The sequence below is a fragment of the Leucoraja erinacea genome, chromosome 2 (assembly GCF_028641065.1).
Source record: "Leucoraja erinacea ecotype New England chromosome 2, Leri_hhj_1, whole genome shotgun sequence".
Lineage (NCBI taxonomy): Eukaryota > Metazoa > Chordata > Chondrichthyes > Rajiformes > Rajidae > Leucoraja > Leucoraja erinaceus.
The window spans coordinates 62,091,641-62,108,304 of NC_073378.1; the positions used below are offsets into that span (position 1 = coordinate 62,091,641).

General features: G+C 46.7%; 1 protein-coding gene across 1 annotated transcript in view; it reads left to right on the forward strand.

The window, feature by feature from the left end:
- The first annotated feature begins 428 nt into the window (after window positions 1–428).
- Window positions 429–16,664, forward strand: part of LOC129710642 (band 4.1-like protein 4B) — a 212,797-nt gene continuing 196,561 nt past the window's right edge. Inside the window, exon 1 of the mRNA XM_055657793.1 lies at window positions 429–858. Coding sequence (XP_055513768.1) covers window positions 601–858 — 258 coding nt within the window. The 5' untranslated portion in view covers window positions 429–600. The remainder of the gene's footprint in view (window positions 859–16,664) is intronic.

The following is a 16,664-nucleotide window of genomic DNA, read 5'->3' on the forward strand; positions in this document are numbered from 1 at the left end:
TTGACATGAAATTCTGGTACAATAAATGCTACTCCTACTTTATCTACTGAATCTTTTGATGCATCTGTATCTGCTCCTCCTCCTATTCCTTGTCCCCTTTGAACCACTTGTCAGGGAAGCACCAGGCCGTGTCACATCCTGTGCCAGGACATTCCTGCCAAGCAAGGCAGGCAGGTGCGCACTCCCAGAGTGTCAAGTTCGCACATGCTCAGCCGACCGCCGAGAGAAGGAAGGGGCGGGCGAAGAGACGCGCATGCCCAGTACAACCTCGTACCTCGAGCGATGCAGGTGCGCGCATGCCCAATACGGGCGATTGGGTGGAGGTCTGGGCAAGGGTGTTTTGGGGGGACGCGCATGCCCAGTACCACTTGAACTTCGGGCGGCGTAGGTACGCGCATGCCCGGTGGGGGCGGGGCGGGGCGGGGCGGCTGGGTAAGCGCATGCGCGGCTGGTGCCCGGCTCTCACCTGAGCGAGCGAGCTCGCGGCGGAGTGCGGTTGAGGAGGCGCTCGGACCGCGGCCGCTGTAGCTCAGTCGCGCCGAGCACAGCAACAGCAGCCGAGCGGCCAGCGGCCAGCGGCGGAACATCAATCCGGCCAAGATGATGAGGTTTCTGCGGAGGACGTTCGGACGTCGCTCGGTTCGCCGCTACATGGAGGAGCGGGACGGCGGCGGCGGCAGAGGAGGCGGGACCAGCAGTGGCCGGGACTCCGCCGCTACCGCGGTCGCTGGGATCCATGCTGCCACACCTGCGCCTACTGGGACCATGGTCCACATTCCCGCAGCAGGCGGAAACAAGTCCATCCTGGCATGCAGAGTGCAGCTTCTGGACGGGACGGAGATCAGCGTGGAGCTGCCGGTGAGTTGCTGCGGCTCCGGTGCGTAGGTTGGCGGCAATCAGCCCACCTGTGCACAGGTTAGATTGCGTACTCAACCCACCCATGCCGTTTGACTTGAGGATTTGATTTCCATTTCTCTGTACATGTTTACGTCTCCATTTGACTAACGCTAATATCCGTATGAAGCGTAACTGCTCGGAGAAAAAAAAACTATCGGAGGATTTCCAGTTCTCAGCAAAGACCATAGAGCGGATGATCTTTGGTTCTCAGTGTGTAGATGTGTCGAAGGGGCTCAGCCGTGCGGATCGTGTTCTTGCTTCCTCGAACAAGATTTTGTGTCGAACGTTGCTTGAGTAAAGTACTATATCCGATGTTGTTCGCTCTTGATAGAATGCTTTCATGTCGCTCTGGCATATGTGGTTGTATTTGCAATGGCCCAAAACAGAATTGAATGATCTTTGGTTTGTGAACATCGCGTGGGGAAAGACATAACAGAATGTGAGTGTACAAGGTTTTTGGAGTGGGGGCAATGAAATTAAGTGAACCGCCATTCGGGCAAGAGAAAAGGGTATTTGTGAGCCCCTTGGCGGAAGAAACCTGGATGAAATCTGGTTAGTTATGCAATCAGTCTACTTGTTTACGTAGTCGGAATTGCCATTTCTGCCACAGTTACGACCAACGATAAATAGGTGAAAATGTAGAAAGGAATCAGATAGGAGGTTAAGTGACGGTTGAGAATAGTACCGATTTAGCTGAAAGTTTGAGGGATGTTTCTAAATTTACAGCAGTGAATCGAAAGCTGCTGAGCCACACACGGAAGTTGGGTGTGATGGACACAAAAAGGGTTTGGCGGATCTGGTAACGTGGTCGAAACTCAGTTGTTTGGTTTCTTCCCAAATCCTGGAGCTTTCATGGACCAGTTCATTCAGTTTCACATTTGATCAGGTGGTTACTGAATCTGAAATCTATTCCAAGCAGTATTACACAGCCATGTTGTTTTCCAGCAATGTTCATTATCCCTGTCTGACATTTTCTTACTTTTATTTTTTATTTTTTACAAACATTTACTTTGTTTCTTAAGGATAATGTATTTTGAAATCGATAAAATGAAAACCTGCGCGGAAACCACTATTTCCCTCTGCCCCAAAAAGCTTTTTGATTGAAGTGTGGATGGACATTTTGTTCAGTGAATTGTTACACCATTATGGACGAGTGGTTGTGTTTAACAAGTGGTTTGACAGTGTGAAGTTGGTTCATTGCTGGGTCTCAAGTTTGGCTACTGATCGACAAAGATCCAGCTCAATGAGTTGAGGGAGGGGGAAGTTCAATGTGTCATTGGTTAGTGTGTTTAAAAAAAAATCACATACCAGGAATGTTTCCTTTTGTACAGTCTAGCATTGGCTTCATGGAATGAAGGTGAGGTGGAAGGTTGTTTATCGGACTTGGCCTTGACTAATTTTGTGTCGGGGATTGGTGCTGGGCCCATTACTGTTTTGTGGTTTATATCAACGATATGGATGAGAATACACAAGGCATGATTAGTAAGTTTGCAGCTGGCACTAAAGTGGATTGTGTCATAGATAGTGAAGATGGTTGTCAAAATTTACAACAGGACCTTAATTAGCTAGACTGATTAGCACACAAAAGCTTTTCACTGTATCTCAGTACACGTGACACTAATCTAAACTAAAAACCTGTTAACATTGCCTGATTAACGTATTTTTTCTAATGGCCTATTTTATATTTATCTTTACTAATTGCTTCAAACGTTATCCTTTTGCCAGACATTACCTGGTCTTTTATCTAACTGCTTTGTGTCTTCCCTCTTTTTAACATTTATGATTTTCCAATCTAATGGATTCTGTTGAAATTAATGGATCTTGGAAAATTAAAACAAAAGCATCACTGTTTCACTAAATACTATTTTCACAACCTTGGGATGAAGTTTTCTGAGCCTGGACACTTGTTCATCTGCAGTCTGGTTATTAAACTATATCCAGGGTATTATGTTCAATTTTGAATACTGCACTTAAGAATTGACCAAAAAGGTTGCATTCTAGATTCATCAGAATGTTACTGTGACTGCAAGAGGATGGTTGAGGTAATAAAAGTTCATAAACCAAGGTTATGGGGGGACGATTAATTTATTTAATACCCTGGAAGAAAGTGATAACATAAATAGTTTCTCCACTGATACACTTTCTAGGAGACCTTATTGAAATCTGGCTAATCGGAGGAAACGTTTGGAAGTACTTAAAACGTGGGATTTTCACCGTCAAAATTAGTATATCATAGTTTAGGAAAAACATAAAAGATCTCAGGCATGTTTTGATGTCCAATCATATGGACGATAGCAAAGTGTTGAGTGGTGTGGTTCCTCAGGCGTGCACCTCTGTGTTAGTAATGTGCATGTTGAGGTTTGATTTGTCGTCTTGCCTGTGTTGAACACTCAGCAGGATGGTAGGTGTAATATATTTTCTTGCTGTTGACTTGGTGAATCTACTCACCACATTCTGAAAAATGTAGGTGCTTCTTTTGAGAGTTTTGATTTAACCATGATTGTTTGCACTCAATCAGTTAAAACTTGACAATGTCTAAAGCAGGGGAAAACAATATTGTTGAAAATGAGCATTGAAAATGTTCTGTTTGATGTGATTCACGATAAACCCACTGACTCCCATGGCCATCTGGACTACACTTCTTCCCACCCTGCTTCCTGTAAGGACTTTATCCCCCTACTCCCAATTCCTCAGTCGACGCCGCATCTGCACCCAGGATGAGGTGTTCCAAACCAGAGCATCGGAGATGTCCTCATTTTTTAGGGAACAGGAGTTCCCCTCTTCGACTATAGATGAGGCTCTCACCAGGGTCTCCTTTATATCCTGTAGCTCCGCTCTCACCCCCCCCTCCCCCCCACTCGTAACAAGGACAGAGTCCCCCTTGTCCTCATCTTCCTCCTTACCTGCCATCACATACAACAGACAATCCTCCCAACATTTTCACCACCTCCAATGGGATCCCACCACTGGCCACATCTTCCCATCTCTCCTTTCGGCTTTCTGCAGAGACTGCTCTCTCCATAACTCCTTGCTCAATTCGTCCCTTCCCACCCAAACTTTCCCCTCCCCTGGTACTTTCCCTTGCAACCGCAGGAAATGCTACACTTGTCGCTTTACCTCCCCCCTCAACTCCATCCAAGGACCCAATCAGTCTTTCCAGGTGAGGCGGAGGTTCACCTGCACCTTCTCGAACCTCATCTATTGCATCCGCTGCTCTAGGTGTCAACTGCTCTACATCGGTGAGACCAAGAGCAGGCTTGGCGATCACTTCACCCAACGCCTATGCACAGTTCACATTAATCAACCTGATCTCCTGGTGGCTGAGCACTTCAACTCCCCCTCCCATTGCGAAACCGACTTTTCTGTCCTGGGCCTCCTCCATGGCCAGAATGAGTCCCACCGCAAATTGGAGTAGCAGCACCTCATATTTTGCTTGGGTAGTTTACACCCCAGCGGTATGAACATTGACTTCTCGAATTTCAGGTAGTCCTTGCTTTCTCCCTCCTTCCCAGCTCTCCCACAGCCCACTGTCTACGCCCCTTGCTTTCTTCTACCCGCCCCCCCACCCCAACATCAGAAGAAGGGGATGGGTACACACTCTTGTTGTCTGAGCACGACGTGAGGGGGGCTCTGACAAGTGTGAACACGAGGAAAGCTGTAGGCCCAGATGGCATCTCTGGGCGAGTACTCGAGTCTTGTGCTACGCAGCTAGCTCCGATGCTCACCACAATATTTAACCTCTCCCTGGTCAAGTCCGTGGTCCCTGCCTGCTTCAAAGGACCCATCATTGTACCTGTACCAAAGAATGCCTCTCCAGCTTGTCTGAATGACTACCATCCGGTGGCCCTCACCTCGGTAGTCTTGAGAGGCTGGTCAAGAAACACATCTACGCCTACGCCCTCGTAACATGGACCCGCTACAATCCGCATACCGTCCGAACAGATCCACGGATGATGCAGTCTCTCAGGTTCTGCACACCCCTCTCTCTCACCTTGACAGCCAGAAGGGGGGCTATGTGAGGATGCTGTTCATAGACTTCAGTTCAGCCTTCAACACGATAGTCCCCCCCCCCCCCCAGGATCACTGAGAAGCTGCTGGAATTGGGGGCTCAACACCCCCGTGTACCTGGGTCCTGGACTTTCTCGCTGCCAGGCCCCAGGTAGTCAAGATGGGAGGAAATACATCGAAGTCCCTCACCCTGAGCACAGGATTCCCCCCCCCAGGGTTGGGTCCTCAGCCCCCTACTGTACTCCCTGTACACACATAACTGTGTGGCCAGGTTCAGCTCCAACTCAATAATCAAGTTTGCTGATGACACTGTGGTGGTGGGCCTGATCACCGAAAATAATGAGTAGGCCTACCGGGAAGAGGTGACTGACCTGGCACTCTGGTGTCAGGACAACAGCCTCCTCTTGAATGTAAAAAAAACTAAGCAGCTGATCGTGGACTTTAGGAAGGCACAACATCTGAGGACGTACGTACCACTGGAGATGAATGGGGATACTGTGGATAGGGTCAGCTGCTTTAAATACCTGGGAGTCCACATCTCAGAGGATCTGACATGGACATCACACGCTGCTGCACTGGTGAGTAAGGTAAGGCAAGGCTTTTACCACCTCAGGCAATTGAGGAAATTCAGAGCGTCTCTGAGGATCCTCCAGTGCTTCTACTCAGCAGCTGTGGAAAGCATCTTGTCCGCAAACATCACAATCTGGTTTGGGAGGCGGGATATGGGGAGAAGGCAGGAACGGGGTACTGATTGCAGCCTCCTAGCAAGATGATCACATTGAATGGCGGTGCTGGCTGAAGGGCAGAATGGCCTACAGACCAGTTAGTCTAACATCAGTAGTGGGGAAAATACTAGAGTGGGTTATTAAAGATGGGATAGCAGCACATTTGGAAAATGGTGAAATCATTGGACAAAGTCAGCATGGATTTATGAAAGGTAAATCATGTCTGACAAATCACATAGAAATTTTTCGAGGATGTAAATAGTAGAGTGGATAAGGGAGAACCAGTGGATGTGTTATATCTGGAATTTCAGAAGGCTTTGGACAAGGTCCCACATAAGAGATTAGTTTGCAAACTTAAAACACACGGTATTGGGGGTTCAGTATTGATGTGGATAGAGAACTGGCTGGCAGACAGGAAGCAAAGATTAGGAGTAAACGGGTCCTTTCTTGAATGGCAGGCAGTGACTAGTGGGGTACCACAAGGCTCAGTGCTGGGACCCCACCTATTTACAATATATATTAATGATTTGGACGAGGGAATTGAATGCAACATCTCCAAGTTTGCAGATGACACAAAGCTGGGGGGGCATTGTTCGCTGCAAGGAGGATGCTAGGAGGCTGCAAGGTGACTTGGATAGGTTGGGTGAGTGGGAAAATGCATGGCAGATGCAGTATAATGTGGATAAATGTGAGGTTATCCACTTTGGTGGCAAGAACAGGAAAGTGGACTATTATCTGAATGGCGGCCGATTAGGAAAAGGGGAGATGCAACGAGACCTGGGTGTCATGGTACACCAGTCATTGAAGGTAGGTATGCAGGTGCAGCAGGCAGTGCAGAAAGCGAATGGTATGTTAGCATTCATAGCAAAAGGATTTGAGTATAGGAGCAGGGAGGTTCTACTGCAGTTGTACATGGCATTGGTGAGACCACACCTGGAGTATTGCGTACAGTTTTGGTCTCCTAATCTGAGGAAAGACATTCTTGCCATAGAGGGAGTACAGAGAAGGTTCACCTGACTGATTCCTGGGATGGCAGGACTTTCATATGGAGAAAGACTGGATAGACTCGTCTTGCACTTGCTGGAATTTAGAAGATTGAGGGGGGATCTTATAGAAACGTACAAAATTCTTAAGGGGTTGGACAGGCTAGATGCAAGAAGATTGTTCCCGATGTTGGGGAAGTCCAGAACACGGGGTCACAGTTTAAGGATAAGGGGGAAGTCTTTTAGGACCGAGATGAGAAAAAAAATGTTCACAGAGAGTGGTGAATCTGTGGAATTTTCTGCCACAGAAAGTAGTTGAGGCCAGTTCATTGGTTATATTTAAGAGGGAGTTAGATGTGGCCTTTGTGGCTAAAGGGATCGGGGGGGTATGGAGAGAAGGCAGGTACAGGATACTGAGTTGGATGATCAGCCATGATCATATTGAATGGCGGTGCTGACTCGAATGGCCTACTCCTGCACCTATTTTCTATGTTTCCTGCACCTATTGTCTATTGACTGTAAACTCCTATCTCACCAGGGACTAACTTACTGTACTAATTTACTGTTGTGTGCTGTCTTTTTAAAATTGCTGTTTTTTGTTGTTTTTTCCCCCACAAATATGTGATTACTGATTCTGTTCCATTCTGTTTTGTAGTTTGTTTTTTGCACATTCCACAAGCATTGCCACTTTTCATTTCACTGCACATCTCGTAAGCGTATGTGACAAATAAACTTGTCTTGATTTGACTTGTCTAGATACTCTCCTTGTCAAATTGTTCACATATGGTGCCAGGGTTCAGGATGTCATAAGCCGAATTCTGAAACATTCGAGAGAGAGAGAGAGAGAGAGAGAAGGTGAACCGCCGGCAGTAGTTGTGCACGTAGGTACAAACGACATCGGGAAGAAGAGGAAGGAGGTTCTCCAACATGACTTCAGAGAGTTGGGAAGAAGACTGAAATGCCGGACTTCTGGGGTGGTTATCTCTGGATTGCTTCCAGTACCTCGTGCTAGTGAGGACAGGAACAGGGAGATAGGGGATCTGAATGTGTATATGAGGGCTGGTGCAGGGAGCAAGGATTTAGATTTATAGACCACTGGGATCTCTTCTGGGGTGGGGGTGACCTGTACAAAAGGGACGGGTTACACCTTAACTGGTGGAGGACCGACATTTTGGCAGGCAGGTTTGCTAGGGCTACACGTGTGGGTTTAAACTAAATAGTGGGAGGGGGGAAGGATTGACAAATTAGAAACATAGAAAATAGGTGCAGGAGGAGGGCATTCGGCCCTTCGAGCCAGCACCGCCATTCATTCTGATCATGGCTGATCGTCCCCTATCAATAACCCGTGCCTATAGAAACATAGAAAATTGGGAGTATAAAGATGGAGTTGAAGGGGAAGTGGCTACAGGAAAAATTACCAAAGATTCTCGAATTAATGGGAAGGAAAGCTTGCGAATGGACAATAGAGTAAGGTCAGGGCCAATTGCGAGGGGGGAAGTGAATACGGAGGTCAATGTACTATATATGAATGCGCGAAGTATAAGGAATAAAGTGGACGTTGTAGCTCAGTTAGAAACTGGTGAGTATGATGATGTGGGAATTACTGAGACATGGCTGCAAGAGGACCAGGGGTGGGAACTGACCATTCAAGGGTATACCTCCTATCGAAAAGACAGACATGTGGGCAGAGGGGGTGTGGTTGCCCTATTGGTGAGGAATGAAATTCAGTCCCTTGCAAGGGGTGACATTGAAACAGGAGATGTGGAGTCAGTATGGATAGAACTAAAGAATTGTAAGGGTAAAAATACCCTAACAGGACTAACCTACAGGCCAGCAAAAACAGTAACCTGGACGTAGGGTGCAAGTTGAATCAGGAATTAAAATTGGCATGTAGCAAAAGTAATGCTGTGGTTATTATGGGAGATTTCAACATGCAGGTAGACTGGGAAAATCAGGTTGGTACTGGACCCCAAGAAAGGGACTTTGTAGAGTGACTGTGATGTATTCTTTGAACAGCTTGTATTGGAGCCTACCAGGGAGAAAGCAATTCTGGATTTAGTGTTATGTAATGAATTAGATTTGATAAAGGACCTCAAGGTTAATGAGCCATTAGGAGGCAATGACCATAACATGGTCAGGTTTAATCTACAATTGTAGAGGGAGAAGAGTAGATCGGAGGTGTCAGTGTTGCAGTTGAATAAAGGGGAGTATGGGGCCATGAGGGAGCAGCTGTCCAAAGTTGACTGGAAAGATGCACTAGCAGGGATGACAGTGGAACAAAAATGGCAGGTGTTTTTAGGAATAATACAGTAGGTGCAGGATCAGTTAATTCCTAGGAGGAAGAAAGATGAGCGGGAAGCAAGAGGATTGGGTATTGTTTAAAGAACAACAGAAGGTAACCAAAAAGACAAAACGGGGAGAAAAGATGAGATACGAAGGTAAGATAGCCAAGAATATAAAGCAGGGCAGTAAAAGCTTCTTTAGGTATGTGAAGAGGAAAAAATTAGTTAAGACCAAAGTTGGACCCTTGAAGACCGAAAAAGGTGAATTTATTATGGGGAACAAGGAAATGGCAGATGAGTTGAACAGGTACTTTGGATCTGTCTTCACTAAGGAGGACACAAACAATCTCCCTGATATAGTAGTGGCCAGAGGATCTGGGTTGACAGGAACTGAAGGAAATCCACATTAGGCAGGAAATGGTGTTGGATAGACTGATGGGACTGAAGGCTGATAAATCCCCAGGGCCTGATGGTCTGCATCCCAGGGTATTTAAGGAAGTGGCTCTAGAAATCGTGGATGAGTTACTGAGAAAGGTTGAATAAGTTAGATCTTTATTCTTTGGAGCGCAGAAGGTTAAGGGGGGACTTGATAGAGGTCTTTAAAATGATGAGAGGGATAGACAGAGTTGACGTGGATAAGCTTTTCCCATTGAGAGTAGGGAAGATTCAAACAAGAGGACATGACTTGTGAATTAAGGGGACAGACGTTTAGGGGTAACATGAGGGGGAACTTATTTACTCATTGGTAGTAGCTGTGTGGAATGAGCTTCCAGTGGAAGTGGTGGAGGCAGGTTCGATTTTATCATTTAAAAATAAATTGTATAGGTATATGGATGGGAAAGGAATTGAGGGTTATGGTCTGAGTGCAGGTAGAAGGGACTAGGGGGAAATAAGTGTTCGGCACGGACTTGTAGGGCCGAGATGGCCTGTTTCCGTGCTGTAATTGTTATATGGTTATATGATGTTATATGGATGCATTGGTGATAATTTTCCAATGTTCTATAGATTCAGGATCCGTTTCTGTGGATTGGAGGGTAGCTAATGTTATCCCTCTTTTTAAGAAAGGCGGGAGCGAGAAAACAGGGAATTATACACCAGTTAGCCTGACATCGGTGGTGGGGAAGATGCTGGAGTCAGTTATAAAAGATGAGATAGCCGCACATTTGGATAGCATTAACAGGATCGGTTAATGGAATTCTGGATTTATTTGAAGATGTAACAAGGAAAATGGACAAGGGAGAGCCAGTGGATGTAGTGTACCTGGACTTTCAGAAAGCATTTGATAAGGTCCCACATAGGAGATTAGTGGGCCAAATTAGGGCACATGGTATTGGAGGTAGAGTGCTGACATGGATAGAGAAGTGGTTGGCAGACAGGAAACAAAGAGCAGCGATTAAAGGGTCCCTTTCAGAATGGCAGGCAGTGACTGGTGGGGTACCGCAAGGCTCGGTGCTGGGACCGCAGCTATTTACAATATCCATCAATGATTTGGATGAAGGGATTCAAAGTAACATTGGCTAGTTTGCAGATGACACAAAACTGGGTGGCAGTGTGAACTGTGAGGAGGGTGCTATGAGAATGCAGGGTGACCTGGACCGGAGTGGGCAGATACATGGCAGATGAAGTTTAATGCAGATAAATGTGAGATTATCCACTTTGGTAGCAATAACAGGAAGGCAGATTACTATCTAAATGGCGTCAAATTGGGAAAAGGGAAAGTGCAACGGGATCTGGGGGTCCTTGTAAATCAGTCTATGAAAGTAAGCATGCAGGTACAGCAGGCAATGAAGAAAGCGAATGGCATGTTGGCCTCTATAACAAGAGGAATCGAATATAGGAGCAAAGAGGTCCTTCTGCAGTTGTACAGAGCCCTAGTGAGACCATACCTGGAGTATTGTGTGCAGTTTTGGTCCCCTAATTTGAGGACGGACATTCTTGCTATTGAGGGAGTGCAGCGTTAATATATATTGTAAATATTTTGGGTCCCAGCACAGAGTCTAGCGACACCCCACTAGTTACTGCTTGCCATTCTGAAAAGGACCCATTGGTTCCTACTCTTTGCTTCCTGTCTGCCAACGAGTTTTCTATCCATGTCAATACCCTACCCCCAAAACCATGTCCCACTAATCTCTTGTGTGGGACCTTGTCAGAGGCTTTTTGAGTCCAGATACGCCACATCCAAATATCTCTCTTATCCATTCTACTTGTTATAAACTCAAAAAATTCCAGAAGATTAGTCAAGCATGGTTTCCCCATCATAAATCCAAGCTGACTTTGACCGATCCTGCCACTGCTTTCCAAATGCGCTGCTTTAACCATTTTTAATAATCTACTCGAGCATCTTCCCCACTACTGATGTCAGGCAAACTGGTCTATAATTCCCTGTTTTCTCTCCCTCCTGTCTTTACTTTAGCTACTTTCGAGTCCACAGGAACTGATCCAGAGTCTGTTGAACATTGGAAAATGATCACCGATGCATTTGCGATTTCTAGGGCCACCTCCTTGATGCATGATGCAGACCACCAGGCCCTGGGGATTTGACTGCCCAGCACCATTTCATGACTAATGTGAATTTCCTTCTGTTCCTCTGTCACGCTAGATCCTTGGTACCCTCGTATTTCTGGGAGATTGATTGTGATTACAGATTTGCTGGTGATCTATGTTCCAAATGCTTTCATTGTTAGTAAATTGATAGATGTTCTCAGAAAAGCTTAATTTACCTTTTTTAGTTCACTTTGATGAATCACAATTAGAATCTTGCTGTTCAATTCTGCTGGTCATGTTCAGAGAGGTTCATCCCAACTTCAATGGTTAATATAGTGACTTGTCCAGGTTCAGCTCCTGAAGGACCGCTGGGGCACTGAGAAGCAACTGGATGACCCACAGGGCCATCCGGGAAAACAAGAGTTTCCTGGGCAGGACCTACGGTGAGGTGGTCACGCCAAGGATACGGGAAGATCGAAGGTGTGTGACTGAGAGAAAGTGTTGTAACCGTGGAGTGCAGGAGACCCAGGTGGCTGTGCCTAATGAAAACAGGTACACCCTCTTGGGAACTGTCAGGGGAGACGATGCTTCCAGTCTGAGCGGCAGATACGTCGGTAGCTCCAATCCTAGAGATGGGACTCGACCGGCGAGACCGACGTCAGGCAGAGCCATAGTGGTGGGTGACTCCATTGTTCGAGGTGTGGACAGGAGATTCTATGGCGGCAGACGAGACGCGAGGATGAATGTTGCCTCCCTGGTGCCAGGGTGCAAGATGTCACGCACCAAATTCAGAACATCCTCGAGAGGGAAGGTGAACAGCTGGCAATATTTGTGCACGTGGGCACAAACGACATCGGGAAGAGGAGGAGGTTCTGCAATACGAGTTCTGATAGTTAGGAAGAAGACTGAAAAGCAGGACGTCTAGAGTGGTTATCTCTGGATTGCTTCCAGTACCTTGTACTAGTGAGGACAGGACAGGGAGATAGGGGATCTGAATGTGTGGCTGAGGGGCTGGTGCAGGGAGCAGGGATTTAGATTTATAGACCATAGGGATCCTTTCTGGGGTAGGGGTGACCTGTACAAAAGGGACGCGTTACACCGTAACTGGAGGGGGATCGTCGTTTTGGCAGGCAGGTTTGCTAGGGCTACACATGTGGGTTTAAACTAAATAGCCGGGGGGGAGGGATTGACAAATTGTGAGTTGGAGTTGAAGGCGAAGTGAGTGCAGGAAAAGTTACAAAAGACTCTCGAATGAATGGGCAGGAAAGTTCGAGAAGGGATAAGAGAGTAAGGTCAGGGCTAATTGCAAGCGTTGAGAGAGGGGAGGTGAATACCAAGGTCAAAGTGACCTACTCCCGCACCTATTGTCTGTTGTCTATAGTCACATTTAAATTAAACTCATTGGAATGAACTATGTTTCAAAAATATTAAATGGGAAGTCCGATCAGATGTTATGTCTGAAGAAGAGTCTCGACCCGAAACATCGACTATTCCTTCGCTCCATAGATGCTGCCTCACCCGCTGATTTTCTCCAGCTTTGTCTACCCACCGGATCCCACCACTGACCACATCTTCCCATCTCCTCCCCTGCCGGCTTTCTGCAGAGACCGCTCCTTCTTTAAATCCCTGGTCAATTTGTCCCTTGCCACCCAAACCACCCACCTCTCCTGGCACTTTCCCTTGCAACTGCAGGAAATGCTACACTTGTCGCCTTACCTCCCCCCTTGACTCAATTCAAGGAACCAAGCAGTCTTTCCAGGTGCGGCAGAGGTTCACCTGCACCACCTCCAACCTCATCTATTGCATCGGCTGCTCTAGGTGTCAGCTGCCCTACATCGGTAAGACCAAGCGTAGGCGATCGCTTCGCCCAACACCTCCGCTCGGTTCGCAATAACCAACCTGATCTCCCGGTGGCTCAGCACTTCAACTCCCCCTCTCATTCCGAATCCAACCTTTCTGTCCTGGGCCTCCTCCATGGCCAGAGTGAGGCCCACCGTAAATTGGAGGAGCAGCACCTCATATTTCGCTTGGGTTGTTTACACTCCAGCTGTATGAACATTGACCTCCAATATCGGGTAGTCCCTGCTTTCTCCTCCGCTTCCCAGGTCTCCCTCAGCCCACTGTCTCTGCCTCTTCCTTTTCTCTTCCCGCTCCCCCCCCGCACCCTCGCATCAGTCTGAAGTAGGGTCTCGACCCGAAACATCGCCTATTTCCTTCGCTCCATAGATGCTGCCTCACCTGCTGAGTATCTCCAGCATTTTTGTCTACCCATTCGCACAAGTTCTGTTATCCCACTTTCCTCACCCACTCCCTGTACATTAGGGGCAATTTTACAGAGACAAGTTAACCTACAGAGCCAATGCATCTTTGGGATGTGGGAGGAAACCCACGTGCTTGCAGGGAGAATGTGCAAATTCAACACAGACAGTGCCTGAGAACAGGATCGAACACAGATCTCTGGTGTGTGAGGCAGCAAGTCCACCAGCTGTGCCACTATATTTCATTTTCCAACACACAAAAAATTATACGTTGATAACTTTGGTTACTAAAACAAAAGAAACAATCCATTTTCAGTCATAAATCTCTAAGTGACGCTATGTCCCCCTTTACAGCTACTGTATGTTTTAATTCAGTTCAAGACTATGGGCAGTACATTGACCATAAAGTTGCGGCTTAAAATTGTCAGATACCCGGAATTGATCCTGAATATGGGTGCTGTCTGTATGGAGTTTTGTTTTCTCATTTATAACATTGTTTACATACTATGTTAACATATTCTGTTGTGCTACTGCAAGTAAGGATTTCATTGTTCGAACTGGGACGTGAGAGAATAACTGACTCTTGACTTACGTCGCTAATTTGTGGGATAGAACTAGTGTGCGGGTGATCAGTGGTCGGTCTGGGCCGAAGGGCCTGTTTCCACGCTGTATCTTTAAATTAAACTACAAACACTAAAACCAGAGGAAATCTGAAGAAGGGCCTCTACCCGAAACGTCACCCAATTTCTTCTATCACAATATGCTGGCTGCTCCATGAAGTTCCCCAGCACAATTAAAGCATGGAATAGTCTTCACCCTACCATAGGTACCCAACCAGATGCAACTAAATTTAAGGTGGCTCTTTTTTCCCCCAAAAACCCTTTTTTGCTTAAGTCCAAGCCAAGAGAGTTTTATTGTCGTGTGTCCCAGATAGGCCAATGAAATTCTTGCTTGCTGCAGCACAACAGAATATGTATTCATAATACAGAACAGGAGATAAAAGTTCAGTGTGTTTATATACCATAGACCATATATATACACAATAAATAAATAGATAAAATGCAATAGGCTGTAATTTTTCAGAGTTTGGAGTTTGGTGGTGGTGGGTCCACCAGTTTAAATTCCATTTGGAATATTTCTGGAGGGCCAGGAAACCAAGAAGCAAGAGTTACTCCGGGTCCAGGCAGTGATTCTGCGTTGGTTTTCAGCGGTCGTGGTGAGGCAGCAACCGGACAGCAATGGCGGCCAGATCTCCCACAATGCAAAGGGAGGGAGAAAGTGGCCGACACCAACCCGTTGCTGCGGCAGTGCGCATGTGCAGGGCGGCACATGCGCACAACCACGGCCGATGATGTGCTGGCCATGGTTGAGCGCATGTGCTGGGGGAGGATGTGCAGGCCGTGGCAGTGCGCATGTGTAAGGCGGCCTGCCGAGACTCGGACACTGATGGCGGGCGGAGATGGAGAGTGACAGAGAGAGAGATAGAGAGAGGGCCCGCTCAGAATTAAATGATAGGTGTCCCGGGTGCTTGCCAAGACGGGCAAAATGGCATGGCTTTTAGGTTGCCCGGCGGGACTGTAGATTGCCATTGGCACCCGGGCAACCGCTAATTTCGAGCTCTGCTGTACCCGCTGATGTATCTAGCATTTTCTGTTTAAGACTCAGTAACGCATATTTTGTTATTACATTGCCCGTGAATGCTCCTTCAAATTGGTTGCTAACTTTCTGTAAATCATGTTATTAATTTTCTAAAGGTGTTTGAAATAACTGGCGGTTGCAAAGCCTTTTAAGCTCATTAATGAATACTTGGATTGCTAAATACATGTGTTGCAAACCATATAACAACCAGAAAATAATAATTGTTGCAGTTTTTTAATCTGGTAATTTAGGTGAAGCATTTATATAGTTGTGATTTGATAAAAATAATTCGCTATATTGGAGACCATGTTCCAAGGTAGTGACTGATATTTTGCAGTTAACATAGAAGTAACAGCACTTGTTAATCCGTGCACTTAAGCTTGCCTACACTTTCAGTAGGCTTTGAATTTGAGAGTTGTAATGATTAAAGAAAACTGAATCTGGGACCTCAGTGAAAAGGCAAGCAAATGCATGTCATCAGTGAATCACATCTGAAAAATCTGTTCCAGAAAGGTCAACTACCATGTTCAAAGTTAAATACAGAGGGCACAATAAAAGATAGGAAAATGATGTAACAGAAGGAAAATGTTAAATAAATCCTTTTATTTAAATCACCAGCAGTGAGTGATGGCAGTAATGTTTAAAATGTCATGTGCAATGAATGGAAATGCACTGTTCTTCTGTTGTATTTGGGAGATAAGCATGTAAACTGTGGAAGTTGAGGTGTGTGAATGCTGAGTTTCTTGTAAGATGACACAAAAGGTCGCAAAGTGCTGAAGTAACTCAGCAGGTCAGGCAGCATCTCTGGAGGACATCGATAGCTGGCATTTCTGGTCGAGACTCTTTAGACGGATTGTAGAGATGCAGAAAGAAGAGGGGTAGGTGGATAAAGCCTGGCAGATAATAGGTCGACACGGGCGAGGAGGGGGTTTTGACAGCAGATGTTTGCAACAAAGGCCAGAGATGGGAACAGTAAGACGGGCTTGAAGAGTTGCGGATTGTGAAGTCTGGGGGAGGAAAGTAGGGGGGGGTGGGGGGGGGTAGGGGGGAAGAAGTAGGTGGGATACGGGGGGGGGGGGGAGCTGCCAAAGTAGAATATGAGATGCCGTTCCTCCAGTTTGCGGTGGTATCTCTATGACAATGGAGTAGGCCCAGAACAGAAAGGGCAGCGTGGGAATGGGAGGTAGCAACCGGGGCGTTCCTGCGGTCCTTGACAAACCAACGCAAGTGTTTAGTGAAACAGTCGCCGAGTCTATGCTTGGTCTCGTCAATGTACAGGGGGCCTGCTGGGGTCTCTGGATGAAGGCGAGGCAGGCAGTATACAGACAGGTGCTACGTCTTCTGCGATTGCTGGGGAAAGTACCAGGGGAGGGGGTGGTTTAGGTGAGA